The sequence below is a fragment of the Leucopleurus acutus genome (genome assembly GCF_964270905.1).
Source record: "Leucopleurus acutus genome assembly, chromosome: 4".
Classification (NCBI taxonomy): Eukaryota; Metazoa; Chordata; class Mammalia; order Artiodactyla; family Delphinidae; genus Leucopleurus; species Leucopleurus acutus.
In genome coordinates this window covers 109,529,802-109,546,367 of record NC_139146.1, presented here as the reverse complement: position 1 = coordinate 109,546,367, position 16,566 = coordinate 109,529,802, and the positions used below count along the sequence as shown (strand labels likewise).

The 16,566-nt window shown below is 38.4% G+C and overlaps 1 protein-coding gene across 1 annotated transcript in view; it reads right to left on the bottom strand.

Moving 5' to 3' along the window:
• MTHFD2L (methylenetetrahydrofolate dehydrogenase (NADP+ dependent) 2 like) overlaps positions 1-16,566 on the bottom strand; it is a gene marked incomplete at its 3' end in the record, with an annotated part of 137,846 nt that overhangs the window by 113,064 nt on the left and 8,216 nt on the right. Inside the window, exons 2-3 of the mRNA XM_082838301.1 lie at positions 7,021-7,205; positions 6,272-6,394 (exon numbers count right to left, since the gene is read on the bottom strand). Of these exons, the coding sequence (XP_082694427.1) occupies positions 6,272-6,394; positions 7,021-7,205 (308 nt within the window). The remainder of the gene's footprint in view (positions 1-6,271; positions 6,395-7,020; positions 7,206-16,566) is intronic.

The following is a 16,566-nucleotide window of genomic DNA, read 5'->3' as shown; positions in this document are numbered from 1 at the left end:
GCCATTCCAGTCAACAACAAATGTTGCCCACCATCAAGCTATCAACCACTGTAGTCACCCCACCCCCTGCCTAACAGTGTACCCTGAGGGTAATTCAGGATGGAGAAAACCAGGAAACATTCTGTGTTCTGGATACTGATCCTAGATAGTTAAGATGCATATCTAAGGAATAATTTCAATGAGCCCAGACTCTTGCATCTTCCCATACATAATCACTAAAATCATTAACTTGAGATGTCTGGTTTTTGTGATTAGTAGTAATCTTCTGATGTTCAACTACCTTTTTTTTTTTTTTCAGAAAAAACTCCTAGATATCCTAGCTCCTTCCTTACTTCTTGAGTAGTTTCTCAGAGCTACCTGAGAGGCTGTCTCCCAGGCTACAGTCCTCAGTAATGTCCCCAAATAAAACTTAACTCTCAACTTTTAGAGTGTGCATTTTTCTTCAGTTGACATACTCTACAAATGATATTTAATATAAGTTTAATAGATGTAACTCAATAAAAGCTAAGAGCAAATAATACGTAATTAGGAGAAAAATATATACAACACAAATAGCAGACATCATTCTGGCCTTGACAAAACGATCACTTATTGATACTGATAGAATCTATGCAGTTAGGAAAGGAGTAGGGAAGCATCCACATATGATTGTTTCATCTCTCCCTAGATGTAGGACCAGTTACAGGACAGTCAGACCATGTGACTGTGGACACACAATTTTATCCTGAGTACTTTCAATCCGGACCAAAGTCACACAGCTCCTGAACAAAAGCATGGGCTTAAGCCTGTGATAGATTCATTACCATCAAATAGGACAGAATTCTCTCTCATTTCTTTGCTTTCTTACCCAAATGAGATGCATGAAAACTGCTTGCACATTCTGTTTAATCCTTATGCAAGCTTGTATTCCAACACCAGAATTATAATTCTAATTCAGAATTTCTTTTGCTCAACATAGTGCCCTAATTGTGAAAAATAATTTCCGACTTCGAATCATGAAATAACTTGGAATCCAGATTATTAACAAAATGACGGAAAACTGGAGATGTGATTGACTAGAATCATTTCATTTGTTCATTTGCTCATTGTTTCATTATAACAATCTTATAAGACGTGTACCGGAGAGAGGCTATTTCAATCCACTTGCACATAGCCAACTGTTGGGGCTCAGGGCAGGCCATGCCAAAATACGCTTCAATGGCATACTAATTGTTTTGAATTGGTTACTTAAGAAAGAGCCATTGTAAGAGGGACACTCTGACTCTCCTCTCTGTCTCCGTGAAAGCAGGAAATAAATCTCTCATGAAAGGTGCACTCCTTGCATCTGAAGGTAGGACACCCTGATTTCCAGAGATAGGGAATTTGGGGCAAGAAACTTATATAAACAAAACTTGTTACTCCTTTAGTTTACCATCCCAAACTCAAACTCTGCTTAGATTCTTCACTAATTAAGCACCCAAAGCCTAATTTTCTTTGTCCTGTGAATTCCTCACAAATTTATTGTTTGTTTGTCTAAAAAGTATAAAAGCTTCCTGCTTTGGCCACTTCCTAGGTCCCATGACTGTGGGACCTCCATGTGCATAAGTTAAAGTTTGTTTCTTTTTCTCCTGTTAATCTGTCTTGTGTAGTAGTCCAGCCACAGAACTCAAGAGAGATAGAGGGGAAATCTGCCCTTCCCCAACACAACCTATCAAAATGACTAATGATTTCCACGTCTTCTTAAAGCATGCAGGTTGATGCCCAGGGCTTGCTGAAAGAATATCAGAATGTAATTAATAAACTACTCCTGCACCTACCAGTAGAGTTTCATGATAATCAAGAGACAAGTGTGTGTATTTCTCAACCTGTTTTTGCCAGTTCTTTCACAGTAAATTATGTGATTTAATTAAAACAGTACAAACAAACAGTCGTTATGTCTATGAAGACTAAGTTGAATGTTCTCAAAAGACTTGAGAATTAAAAAGAATTAGTAATGACTTAGATAAGGACAAGACAACCATGAACACTGGGAAACACTTTAAAAATATAGATGGGGGGTTTCCTTGGTGGTGCAGTGGTTAAGAATCTGCCTGCCAATGCAGGGGACACGGGTTCAAGCCCCGGTCCGGGAAGATCCCACATGCCGCAGAGCAACTACGCCCGTGAGCCACAACTGCTGAAGCCCACGCACCTAGAGCCCTTGCTCCGCAACAAGAGAAGCCACTGCAATGAGAAGTCTGCACACTGCAACAAAGAGTAGCCCCCGCTCGCTGCAATTAGAGAAAGCCTGCGCTCAGCAGTGAAGACCCAATGCAGCCAAAAATAAATAAAAATAAATTTAAAAATATATATAGATAGATGAATTTTCACTTAGTTTTATCTCAAACTGAAAATTATAGGCAGTGATACATAGGTATTATTAATGCCAGAAGATAACACAAAATTCCAAACAGTAGGTTCCATAGAGACTTGGATCTTGTAGGGAAGCACAATTTGCCACCCCAAAATGTCTCTTTGGCATGAGGATTATTTTAGGCTGATTATTTTTAAGAAACAGAAGACTCAGTAAGTCTGTGTTTTTACCTCCCCATTAGCTGCCTGAAGAATTTAGATAAAGGACCTATTCCTAGAATAGAGGTATCTCCAGAAATATCTGCAAAGAAAATGGACTAGTTGTGTTGGGGGAAACCCAGCAGCGCCTAGACATCAAAGTCCATTCTGTGTCCCAATGCCCCTGCATGGCCCAGCAAACATCTGCTTTTGCATCTCCAGGTGAATTGCTTTCCTCCCCTTTGAAGTCCCAAACCACTACACCCAACATCTTCTTTTGTCTTTAGCTGAATCTTTTGTCTTTAGCTGAAGATCGTATTTAAGGTGAAAGCTTCAGCCATTTTGGCGAGTCACTCAGTTTTCCTGGGTCTCTCCCAAGTACACATGTTATTAAACTTTTGTTTGTTTTTCTCCTGTGAATCTAACTCAGGTCACCAGCCAGAAGAACCTAGAAGGGAAGAGGAAACTTTCCTCCCCAACAACCTACATCAAAAGATTGATGAATTAATATATAAATACTTTATGTCATAATACAATGTTTAAGGTAAAATGCATTGTTTTATGATTTCCTACTTTATCCAACTTTTTCTAGTAACCAACAAACTATATGTCCCAGTATAATGTAGGTTAAGGAAAATAGAGTCTCTTGATCTGTAAAATGAAGAAGGTAATTCTTACTCATAAGGCTGTTTTGAGGACTAAATAAAATCATCCATATAAAAGAATACCTGTCACCTAGTAAGCACACATTACCCACTAGCTAACACGGCATGCTGGTGGGGGTGGTAACATAACGGTAATGGCATGAGGGACCAGTCTGCCTGGATTCACATCCCAGCTCAATTACCAGCTCTGTGATCTTAGAGGAAGTTACCTAACCTCTCTGTACCTTAAATCCATCATCAGTAAAATGTACATAATAATAGCTCCACCACCATTGGGTTATTGTGAGGATCCAACGAATCAACTAATGTGAAGTGCCTAAGACATAATACATGCTTAACGTAACACATTTTAGTCACTGTTATTTTGTATATTATTGGCTTTTCTTTTCAGCTAGATAGAAAATTGCCCTCTCTCAAAGCATCCAAATATTTGTTATCATTCCTTTGGCTCTAGGCTTCTCACCTTCTAAAATGAACACAGGACTCAATCTATTTTAGTACAGACGGATCACTAGTGCCATCTAGTGGCAAACTGCTAATAAATTTAACAAAAAGGAATATTGCCCATAAAGGGGTAAAATTTCTACAGACATGAATTTAATTTTTGAAGACAAACTAGATATTTGGAAATGTGATATGTTTTCTATAATGATTTGAATGTAATACAAATATAAGCGGGGGAAATTTAAAAACTGCACACCACAAGAAGATTGCTTGGCAAACACAGTACAAAAAAAAAAAAAAAAGATTCTTGCTTTGCATGAGCCAAACAACTGGGTTTAAACCCAATGTCAAAATTTTTGGACAGGGCTTCCCTGGTGGCGCAGTGGTTGAGAGTCCGCCTGCCGATGCAGGGGACACGGGTTCGTGCCCCGGTCCGGGAAGATCCCACATGCCGCGGAGTGGCTGGCCCCGTGGGCCATGGCCGCTGAGCCTGCGCATCCGGAGCCTGTGCTCCGCAACGGGAGAGGCCAGAACAGTGAGAGGCCCGCGTACGGCAAACAAAGAAACAAACAAACAAAAAAAACAGATTTGTGATGTTAATATACCGCTGATATTTTCTAGACCTTAATTTCCTATGATATCAAATGAGTATGCTATATCTGTTGAATTCGTTTTGTAGTTATAAAAGTAAGGGATAAATCACTATGCTAATTTTAACATGATGAATCTATAGTATTATCTGCCAGAAGCATTTTGAGGGGAACCTTGATAACTTCTAACATCCTTTCCAACATTCTGATTTTTTTTTAAATGCAGCCATATTGGAAGAAAAGAATTAGAAATGTGAATTTTGGGTGTAATTTAAACAGCATAAATGTTATAACATATACTAAGATATTAAGTTATATCATTGGATAAATTAAAAATTAATGCCATACAAAGATCCCAGGTGATAGCATCATACAGCTTTACTTTCTGCAAGTCAGAACTTACAGAAGAACTCAAAACTGCACAAAACTACTGTAATCTATAATATTCAGGCAGTCTTTGCCTGGCTCATTGAAATATGTACAAATTTCAGAGCCACAATTTAGTCAAATAACAGCAGCCTTCCAACAACACAGTTCAAATTTCAGTTATCGTGGCATATTAACTGTGACTAATTATATAAGAGCTGCTAGCTCTTTGGTCCAAACATCACTATGTAAATAACAGATGAGCATCATGATCAGTGACTAACATGTCACTTCTTTCAAAGTCGGTCAGTGCTTGGTCACTGCACATCTGTTATTCAGTTCAAACGCAGACAGCAAATCATGTTGCTTCCTTGTGTTCCAGTGATAAACTCACTTGACATTTCACAAAAGTGAGTAATCAAAAGAGGCTATTAGGGCTTCCCTGGTGGCGCAGTGGTTGAGAGTCCGCCTGCCGATGCAGGGGACGCGGGTTCGTGCCCCGGTCCGGGAAGATCCCGCATGCCACGGAGCGGCTGGGCCCGTGAGCCATGGCCGCTGAGCCTGTGCGTCCGGAGCCTGTGCTCCGCAACGGAAGAGGCCACAACAGTGAGAGGCCCACGTACCGCAAAAAAAAAAAAAAAAAAAAAAAAAAAAAAGAGGCTATTAGCCCATAAAGATGAAAGTGCAACAAAGAAATAAAACGTGATGATGCTGGAAATGAAATTGGATGTGAATAGAAGATCTGAAGATGATGACAGCAAAGCAAGGATAGAAGAGACCTAGGCCAGCAAGAAGGTAAGAGCCATGAATGTAAAAAACAAGATGAAGTCGCTTCAACAGGATTCTAACTGAATGTAAATGGGTTGTACGAGAAATAGGGGATGACCCAGGAATGTTGACACCGTGCCCTTTGGAGCAATGTAGCTATGCAGCCATAAGAACTTAGTGAAGGCAAACTGATCAAAATAAATGAGGAATGTGATTGTGACAAAAAGGATGACAACGCCCCAGAGGAAGTGACACCAGAACAAAACTTCACATTAAAGAAACTCTCAGAGATATCTCATGACTTTGAAAGGACAAAGGACAAGATGGAAGTTGATCCAAACTTAAAAAGAATTTGACAGTTCAATTCACCAAGGCATAGAAAAGATGCCTGCTCCATATAATAAGTCGCATGATGAGAAGAAGGCAAGTAACTGTTCAAACTCCTCTTGACAAGATTTTGGCAATGAAGTAATACTTTAATTCTCAATGTTTCTAATGTTTTAAATTACAGTGTACTGAATAAATATTAATTTTACTATTTTTCATTTCCTTATATATTTATAAACCACAGTAAGAGAGTTTTTAGTGTTTTGAGAAAACATTTTAAAGGTCACAGAACAATTGTTATTCTCTTATTGATTTGCTTTGTCCAGTTTCAACTTAGTCATTTTCATGGTTTTGCACTATTGTGCAAAACAAGAACTGGATGTATTGCCAAAGCCTAAGTTTTTCTTTCACAGTTTTCAGTCATTGTAAACGTCATTCAGAAATTGCCACCTACTGCATGCTCATATAATAGCTAGTCCCCTTCTGAACATATTTTATAAATTATTTGCAGTGTCATGATATAATGTTGAAAAGATGTCCTTGCTCCTAACCAAACCAGGCATATAGAAGAGCATTATGTACCTGGCAGTGGCAACTGAACTAATATACCACTGACTCTTGGGTCCATGTTCAATTGATTGGTTATATCCAAAAGTTCTTCCTGAGAAACATCCTTAGGTTTTAGAATGATCTCACTACAGATACCTGGAAGAAAAACAAGTACAGAAAGTCACTTTAACAAAGATGTGTTTTTTCATTGATGGTGTCTTACACAATGTGTGATTGGTTCCCTCTGCTCCTATCCCACTGGAAGAAAAGGCCCTTCTACAAAAATGATGTTCTAAGCACCATCAGGAGGGAATTTTCAAATAGTACAGATGCTTTCTCGTGATTCACATGCATTCTTTGGCCCAGTAACCCATTTAGCAAATCACGCTCATCTGTGATAAGCTACTGTTAGTGGATTTGAAGAGAGTAAGAACACCAATACCGCCACCACCACTACTATTAGGCCAAGTTCGGCAGAGTGAACTAGCCAGGTTTATCATGTGATTAAAGCAAAAAAACAGGCCCTTTAAATGTAACCTGTTGCTCTCACATCTCACCATAAGATCTGAAATCACACTGAATTGATTCAATAAGAAATTTGAAGAAAAAGAGTAAGAAATGAATATAAATTTCGGTAACTAAATAATCTATAATAAATAATAATAATAATACATGTCATTCAAATAGCACTTAGTTGACAATTATCATTCATAATTATCACACTTTGAAGTAAAACCAGTAAACGTTATCTAGTAACAAGTACAACTAAAACACGTCCCCACCTACAGCAGCAGCAGCTTTGACCTTCTTCCTGACGTATGTGTGGCTTGCTGGGTTATCACCCACTAAAATGATACTGAGGTGAGGTCTTCCATTCCCCAGAGAAATCCAAGATTCCACACCTCGCTGTATTTCTTTCTGGATTTGTTTGGCCATTTCAGTTCCTGAGATAATAATTGCGTCATGTCTGTGGAAAACAAAGGAATAAAGGTAGTACTAAAAAGGCAATAAGGAATATTCAACCACATAAATTTAAAGTACAAGAGTGAACAAAACATTTATGACTCCCCAAGTGAGCAACCAAAATTTGATTTCTTTCAGGTATATTTGACACTCATTCTTCAGGTTCAAAAATATATTTATAATTTTTTAAAGGAGTCCAACTCTGCTTTTTAGTTCTGCATTACAATCTATCTATAGTATACATAACTTTTACATATATATATTTCAATTATCAAACCACATACTAAAGTTCTAGAATATTGGCTCTAGAATATTGGCTGTATTAAAAGCTCTGCTATTTTTTTCAGAAGAGACAGATCAGCACAGTCTAGTTAAAACTAGCACCCATCTTCAAAGCTCCAGGCCATGGTGTATATACGTGGCCCCATAGCCTTTTGACCCAAAGGCAAAGTCAGTTCACTCTTAATAGAATATCCTGTACAAGACCCTGAAGTCATGAGCTCCGTACTACACAACTCTTCTCACTTACTAAAGGAAAAATTTTATCCCTCAGCTCCAGGACAAGGACAACTGTGATGACAGCTGCCAGTCTTGCCATGCTTGTCATTGATTACTGTGGGGACCAGGCCAGTCAGTAAGGCTCAGTTGCCCCCCTACCCAAACACCCACACCATGGCATCATTTCTAATAGAAAAACTGCACAAAACATTACTTCCTGGCAGTTTTTAAGTGCTTAAGTAGGTAAGAAGTACTATACTTTGATAGATGACATAAATCTCTCTCTGGAAAGGCACAAAAAATGCCTTATGGGAAGGTTTTCCTGCTCTCCATGATCTCAAACTTAAAAGTGGTGCATTAATGTTGCTCCTACTGCATGTTTAGTTTTTAAAGGTACCTGATAAAGTAAAAGATGGTTCCTTCTTCCTGGGGCCCCTGTCCTTTCACTATTGAAAGGCCTGGTGAAAGCATGATCTACAGCACATGAATATTACACAAAATATCAAAAGCAGGTCAATGAATATTGTGAAGGAGAAGAAAAGGAGGAAAGAAAAACCTTATAGCAACTTAATTTTTTCAAGCACCTGTACATTTTCTATGTTCTAGTGAGAGCCGTCATCATGAATATCAGCCAGCACAAACAAAATGCAAACTTGCTGCCCCTTCCAAATAAGTCAACCCCCTCTCTAATAGGTTGATGTACACATACATAGGCCAGATCAAGAATATTCCATATCAACCTGGCACCAGTGGTCCACAGAGTTCATCCAGATTCAAACAATTTTGATGTAAACAATGTTCTGCTAAGAAGTGATTCTGAAATATGGTCTATGGATACATATGTCAAAATTGCCTGGGAACCTTACTGAACTTGCATATTCCTAGACCCCAAGACCACACCCATGATTTGGAATCCCTGGGAGAGGGGAGAGAGCCTGGGAATCTGCACATCTAACGGGTCCCCACAGGTATTCTTGCGCACGATCGTGTTTGAAAACCACTTCTTCAGTTCAACACAAAAGTATATTTCAATAATAATCATAACCATGGGTAAACAATTAACTGAGCAAATACACATTGGTTAGATAATACAGTTATAAGTAAACTCTACTTCTGATTCTAATTTTGTCTACTTTCCACTTTCAAGACATGGAAGGTGCAATCTTGCTCCACTGTCTGAATTTTGTAATAGTTTTATTACAGTATAATTGATATACAATAAACTGCATATATTTAAAGCGAAAAGTTTGACATTTTAGTATATGTGTATATCTGAGAAACCATCACCACAATCAAGAAAATGAAAATATCCATCCCCCTCAGAAGTTTCCTGGTAACCCTTTGTAATCTCACCATTCTACCTGTCCCTGCCATGCCTCCAGACAACACTGGTCTGCTTTCTGTCACTATATATTAGTTGGTATCATCACGAGTTTTATAAAAATGGAATCACGCACTACACGCTCCTTCTCATCTAGCTACTTTCACTTAGCATAATTAAAATTCATTCATGCTGTTGTATGTATCAATAGTGCATCTCCTTTTATTGCTGAGAAGTTTTCCATTGTAAGGATATATCAAATTGTGTATATCCATTTAATTGTTGATGGATATACGTGTGTTGTTTCCAGTTTTTAGTCATGACAGACAAAGCTGCTACAATCACTCATGTACAAGTCACTGTATGCACATATACTTTCATGTCTCGAGCAAATATCTAGGACTAGAATGGCTGGATCATATGGTATATGTTTAAATGTGTAAGAAACTGTCAATCCGCTTTCCGAACTGGTTGTACCATTCTACATTTCTGCAAGAAGTATATGTGAGTTCCAGTTGTTCCACATACTTGCTATCCCTTGATATGGTCGGTCTTTTAAATTTTAGATATTCTAGTGGATATATGATAGTATCTGACTGTGCTTTTAATTTGCATTCCCCTAATGAATGATGATGTTGAGCTTTTTTTTTTCATGTGCATATTTTTTTCATATGCCTATCTTCTTTGGTGAATTGTGTAATTTAATTTTTTGCCCTTTGTTTACTAGGTCATTTCCTTATTGAGTTTTGAGAGTTCTTCATATATCCTAGATTCAAGTCCTTTATCAGATATATAATTTGAAATACTTTCTCCAAGTCTATGCTTTGCCTTTTCATTCTCTTAACTGTGTCTTTGTATGATAAGTTCTCAATTTTGATGTATTTTAATCAATTTTCCATTTATGGATCATGCTTGTGGTATTGTGCGTAAGAAATATTTGCTTAACTCAAGGTAACAAAGGTTTTCTCCCATGTTTCCTTCTGGAAGTTTTATGGGTTTAGGTTATGCATTTAGTTTTATGGCTTAGTTCTATCTTAGTTTGAAGAGACTTTATATCAGGATACTGCTGAATGCTTTTTCTGTGTCAATGGAGATGATCATATGATCAAATGGTTTTTTTTGGTTTTAGACTCTTAATATGGTAAATAACATTAATTTTCAAATGTTAAACCAACCTTGCATTCCTGGGATAAACCTCCCACATATCCTTTCCAGATAGTGTGGATTTCATCAATTTTTAAAAAAAATTTTTGCGGCTATGTACCTGGCAGATATTTGTAGTTTTCTTTTCTTGTACTGTCTTTGTATGGTTTTGGTATATGGTTACTGCCCTCATAGAATGAGTTAGGAAGTATCCCATCCTCTTCACATTTCCAGAAGAGTTTGTATAGAATCGGTATTATTTCTTCCTTAAATGTTTGTAGAATTCACTTATGAAGCCATCTGATCCTGGAGCTTTCTTTGTGGTGAGGTTTAAAACTCCAAATTTAATTTTTTTTAATACAGAGAGGGCTCTTCAGGTTACCTAGCATTTCTTGAGTGAGCGTTTGTAATTTGTGTCTCTGTACATTCTAATAATTAGTACATAATTATTAGACTAAATCAAGTTAAGATAAAATACATTCACTTTTGAGTTTAAATTTTATTTTTCAGGATTAAATAATGAACTGTTTTCACTATCTACTTTGAATTCCTGTTGCTCATTTGTTATTGATTCATTTAAGTGGACTTTTAATACTAAGAAAACAAGGACCTCCTATGTTAACAAGTACTAAGGGCTGCAGATATGGCAAACAATTTCAGGTAGTAAAAAAAAAAAATACTTTCCAAAAATTAAATTGTGTCAGCAATATTCAGATAGGTAAAATACTCTGCTATAGAAGCAAGTTTATCTGCTAATAGACTAGAAGTCACTCTTATAGTAAAGAACATACATTTGTATTTTAAAATATAAAACCATCTGAGCTCCATGTTGCATTCTATAGCATATGAATAGCAATGCAGCTGCTTACATGTTTTATTAGCTGATTCTCTGTTAAACACAATGATTTAGTCATAAGTTATTGTGAAACTGGCAACAACTGAACATAATCCAGGATAATTATGGCCTAGGCACTACAAGCTGTGTGACCCTGAGAATGTCAGATGACAATGGCATAAACTGATTCCTGACTTCCAAAAAGACAATCTACCTATAGATTAAACCTGACTGCACATTTTTTGTTGGGGTCTGAGGTGACAGGGCTTACTTTATATTATAGTACCGATGTGCTAATTCAGCTTGCTAATTATAGCTGACATGATATGGCCTGGCCTAGTTGGTATTTATGGGTAAACACCCAAAAGACTGCCACCCAATTATGAATAGGGACTTAGAGCATTTTCAGTAGCAGCTGGCCCATCCCACTGATTCCCTCAGTCACTGCAGAGCCTCAGCAAGCCCGGCTCTATGGGAGACACAATATAAGGATAAATGAAGCAACCCGGACTTAGTGGAGGCCCAATGGGAGAATGCCTGTATCAGTCCATATGCTGGAAGAAATGGTAAACACACACATTAATAGCTCATACAGACTTCAGTGAATAAAGAAATGAGGTTTTTTTCAACATGCATATTGTTGAAAAATGTTACATATCAGCAACCACTCAAATGTTCAGCCACAGAAGCACACAACTCCTAAGAATTCACCCTGGCTCAAGTCTCGATCTCTGCCAGTCCATTTTCCACACTGCAGCCAGAGTGATTTTCCAAATGGAATCATATCAGTTCCCTTGTTAAAACTGCACTACATGTCCAGTTTTTATTAATTTAATAAATACATATTGAAAACCATTTATGTGCCAGGCAGTATTCTATGATATTTAACATACCATGTGTGAAACATGGAAAAAAAAAAAAGGCACATCTGGAGGCCACAGTTACCATTTTACATAGGTTGGTTAAGGTGTCACTTCTCTGATTAATCGAGTAACATCTGAGCATAAATGAAGGAAATGAAGGAATATGTTATGTGGTTATCTGGAGAAAAGAATTTAGGCTAAGGAAAATACACCGCAAGTACAAAGAACGTTAGGCAAGAATGTGCCTGGTATGTTTGATGAATAGAAAGGCCAGTGGCTACAGTAGAAAGAACAAATGGACCAGAACAGGACATAAAGTCAGAGAAGTAGTGTGACATCAGATCACATAGGGTCCTACAGGCATTCAGAAGGACGTTGGCTTTTATTATGAGAAAGAAAGCCATTTAGAAATTTTGACCTGATTTTCATGACCTGATTTTCATTATTCAGTGATAACTGGTTAAAATGTGGAGGAGAGACTATGGGAGGAAGGGGCAAGTGGGGACACCAGTTAAGAGGCTAGTGTGGTATCCCAGGTAAGAGATGAGGGTGGCTTGGGCAAGGGGGGTAGCAGTGGAGATGCTTAGTCTGATTCTGAATCTATCTGGGGGGTGGAGCCACTGGAATTTACTGAGATTGGGTATAGGGTGTGAGAAAAAGAAGTCAAATATGACTTCCAAATTTTTGACATGAAAAACTAAGGAAAGGAAGTTTTAACTCAAATCCAAACATCCTATAGCTTACACGCCCCTGCATGAGCTTTCTTTAGCTTCCCTGTGCTGCTCACCAAGTCCCACACTACACATAGCTGCATTTAAATTTATCACCTGTGCTAGGTTCTCACTTCTGGGCCTTCACATGCACTATTCCCTCGATCTGAAACACTCTTCATCCTCCTTCTCACTTCTCTAACATCCCTACCAAATCTGTTCCTCCTTCACTCCCACACAGCCCTCAAGTCTCAGCTTGGAAAGGACTCTGGGAAATGTTCTCTGACTCCTTCAACCTGGGGATCTGCCTCTTATATGAGGGCCCACAGCACCCAGCTTTTACCCTCATGTAGTATCTTAAGGCCTTGTTAAAATTACTGTCTCCCCCACTATACTCTAAGCTGTGTAGGACAGGAAGCTTATATTTACGATGACATCCTTAATACCTAAGAGTATTTTGCACATTGTGCTTATCAAATATTTGTGGAATTATCGGAGTTAAACTGTTTATTGTATTATAATTTGTTGGAGTTACTATGCAGCCACTGAAAATAATAATTATAAAAATAGCAATATGTGAAAATGCTCATTGCACAAAATTAAGTGAAGAAATTAAATGAAAAATTGTAGGTACATAACTGTAACTTAAAATGTGCATGCATATGGCTAAAGATTAAAAAGAAATATAAATAAAATAAAATAAACTGGTGAGATAGGTTAGTATTCTGGATATTTGTCTATCTTAGAATATTTTAAAGCGCTATCAAAACAGACCTTGAATTATATTAAAAGTGAGTAGATGCAAAATATGTATAAAACACATGAAAAGAAAAAATAATAGTAAAATTAACAAACTTACCACCCAGTTTAAGAAAGATATTACCATTGTCATTGAAATTGTCTTTGTAATCCTCCTCTACCAAAATCTGATCCTCTCCCATAGAGTTAAACACAATCCTGAAATTTGGGTTTATAATTGCATTGCTTTCCTTTCCATTCCTTTCTTTTATCATTTAACCTAATGTTTATATCTATAAATATTAAAAATATAATAATATACATTATTTATAATATAATGTAATATAATAATATACATATGTATACTATATATAGTAATGTATAATATAGATGATATATATGATATATATCACATTTACATATGATATAAATATAAAATAACATGCAATATTATAATATTTCTCTAAGGTTTACACCCAGGGATGGAATTGCTATATTATAAGATACATTTATGTGTGTTCAATTTATGCCAACCTGTTTCCAAAGTGGTTACACTAATTTATAAGTCCACCAGTAGTGTTTAAGAATTTCTATTGCTCTACTTCCTTGATATTGTCAAAGTTTTAAAATTAACCAATTAGCTAAACGTCATTTTGTTGTGGTTTTACTATGCATTTCCCTAATTACTAGAGGTTGGATGTCTTATAGGTTAATTGGCCATTTGGAGTTCTTCTTCTATGGGATGCCTGTTCCTCTTCATTGACCATTTTTCTAATGGATTATTAACTTGTGCCTAATTTTTAGTAGTTATTTATGCATTCTGAACACTAATCTTGTATCAAGTATACCTATGTATCAAGTATCACCTGTATGTGGCTTGTGTTTTCACTTATTATATGGTTACTTTTGATGAAAAGTTCTTAATTCTAATATGAAAACCATCTTTGCCTCTAGAGTTTGTACTTTTGTCTCTTAAGAAAACCTTCATCTCTGACAAAATTTCTTTTACAGAACACAACAGTACTCACAGTTGATGAGACAGACTGGCTAAGGAACTGCCAGGAACTTTTTGTGTGTGTGTGTGTGGTATGCGTGCCTCTCACTGTTGTGGCCTCTCCCGTTGCGGAGCACAGGCTCCAGACGCACAGGTTCAGCAGCCATGGTTCACAGGCCCAGCCACTCGCGGTATGTGGGATCTTCCCGAACCGGGGCACGAACCCGTGTCCCCTGCATCGGCAGGCGGACTCTCAACCACTGTGCCACCAGGGAAGCCCTGCCAGGAACTTTTTGAGGCTCTCTACAGGCTAGATCTAAAAATCTCACAGGGTTTAACAAAAAGATCTAAAAAGTGGTTCTGCCAAGCCTCAGTTAAGAACCACTGATTTATATCCCCATCATTCTCAAAGCAGGAATCCCCACTCTAGTATTCTTTTTTTTTTTTTTTTTGCGGTACGCGAGCCTCTCACCGTTGCGGCCTGTCCCGTCGCGGAGCACAGGCTCCGGACGTGCAGGCTGAGCAGCCATGGCCCACAGGCCCAGCCGCCCCGCAGCATGTGGGATCCTCCCGGACCGGGGCACGAACCCGCGTCCCCTGCATCGGCAGGCAGACTCTCAACCACTGCGCCACCAGGGAAGCCCCACACTCTAGTATTCTTGATAGGTGGTCAGCTACTTTCAATATAAAAAAAACCTATGAAGCATATGTGCTTGAAACTGGTCATGGAGCAAGATATCCATAATTGTATGCAAACAAGCTATAATCTACCAACTAAAGTATAAATTGATAAATTTAAAAATACTGTACACATAAACTCACTTATTGTAACTAAATTACAAAGCTATTGTGAAGTTTATATTGAACACAAAAACTTGAATGTACTCTCTCTTCATTGCCTACATCAGATTTTAGAAATAAGTGTTTAAAAATCTATTTTGTAAATGAGCCAAAAAGACCTAAAAGTGTTGCATTTTTTTCAAACTCGGTTGGAAATTGTTAACATATTCAAAAAATAGGCCAAGACATGGTGGCGGGGGGCTTCAGATTTGAAACTTTTAGTGAATTGCAAATACTGAAACCAAAGCTTACAAACAGAAATGCACCCCTTCAAAAGCAAGGGAAGGGCTTCCCTGGTGGCGCAGCGGTTGAGAGTCCGCCTGCCGATGCAGGGGACACGGGTTCGTGCCCCAGTCTGGGAGGATCCCACGTGCCACGGAGCGGCTGGGCCCGTGAGCCATGGCCGCTGAGCCTGCGCGTCTGGAGCCTGTGCTCCGCAACGGGAGAGGCCACAACAGTGAGAGGCCCGCGTACCGCAAAAAAAAAAAAAAAAAGCAAGGGAAGTACTGAGCTAATTAAACAATGATGCCTCAAACAATATACAAGCAATTTTGAAGTTCTATTGTTGTGGGTTGAATTGTGTCCCCAAAAAGATATGTTCAAATCCTAATCCCTGGTACCTGTGGCTGTGACCTTATTTGGAAATAAGGTATTTGCTGATGTAATTATGATGTAGATAAAGTCATACTGGAGTGGAGTGGACCATAAATCCAATATGACTGCTGTCCTTAGAAGAAGAAAAGACAGAACTCCACGTGAAGACACAGAGGCAAGATGGCCATATGACCACAGAGGCAGAGTTGGGGTTATGCAGCTATAAGTGAAGGAAAACCAAGGATTGCCAGCAACAAGACGCTAGGAGAGCATGGCTCTGCAGATTCCTTGATTTCAGACTTCTAGCCTCCACGGGTGTGAGGATAAGTTTCTGTTGCTTTAAACTGATGGGGTCGCGAGCCACAACTACTGAGCCCGCGGCGCCTAGAGCCCGTGCTCCACAACAACAGAAGCCACTGCAATGAGAAGCCCACGCACCGCAACGAAGAGTAGCCCCACTCGCAGCAACCAGAGAAAGCCCACACACAGCAACAAAGACCCAACGCAGCCAAAAAATAAATTTAATTAATTAATTAAACTGATGGGGTTCAGGGCAAGCTGCCCCAAGTTGTGCCACTCTGGCATGCAGATTATTTCCAGCTGAAAATAACCAAGGCCTAATACACTCCAGAAGAAACCTCTGAACTTCCCCCTAAATGCCCAAAAGAACTTAAGATAGAAGGCTGGTTCCAGGAAGGAGCTATCACAACAGATAACCATTCTAAAGTATGAACTAGGTGTGGTAGACAAGCAGGAACCTAGCAAGGCCTGTTTTTGATCAAAGTCCTCTCTGAGTCCCACTGTCTCTAGATGATCCAGCAAACGTTTG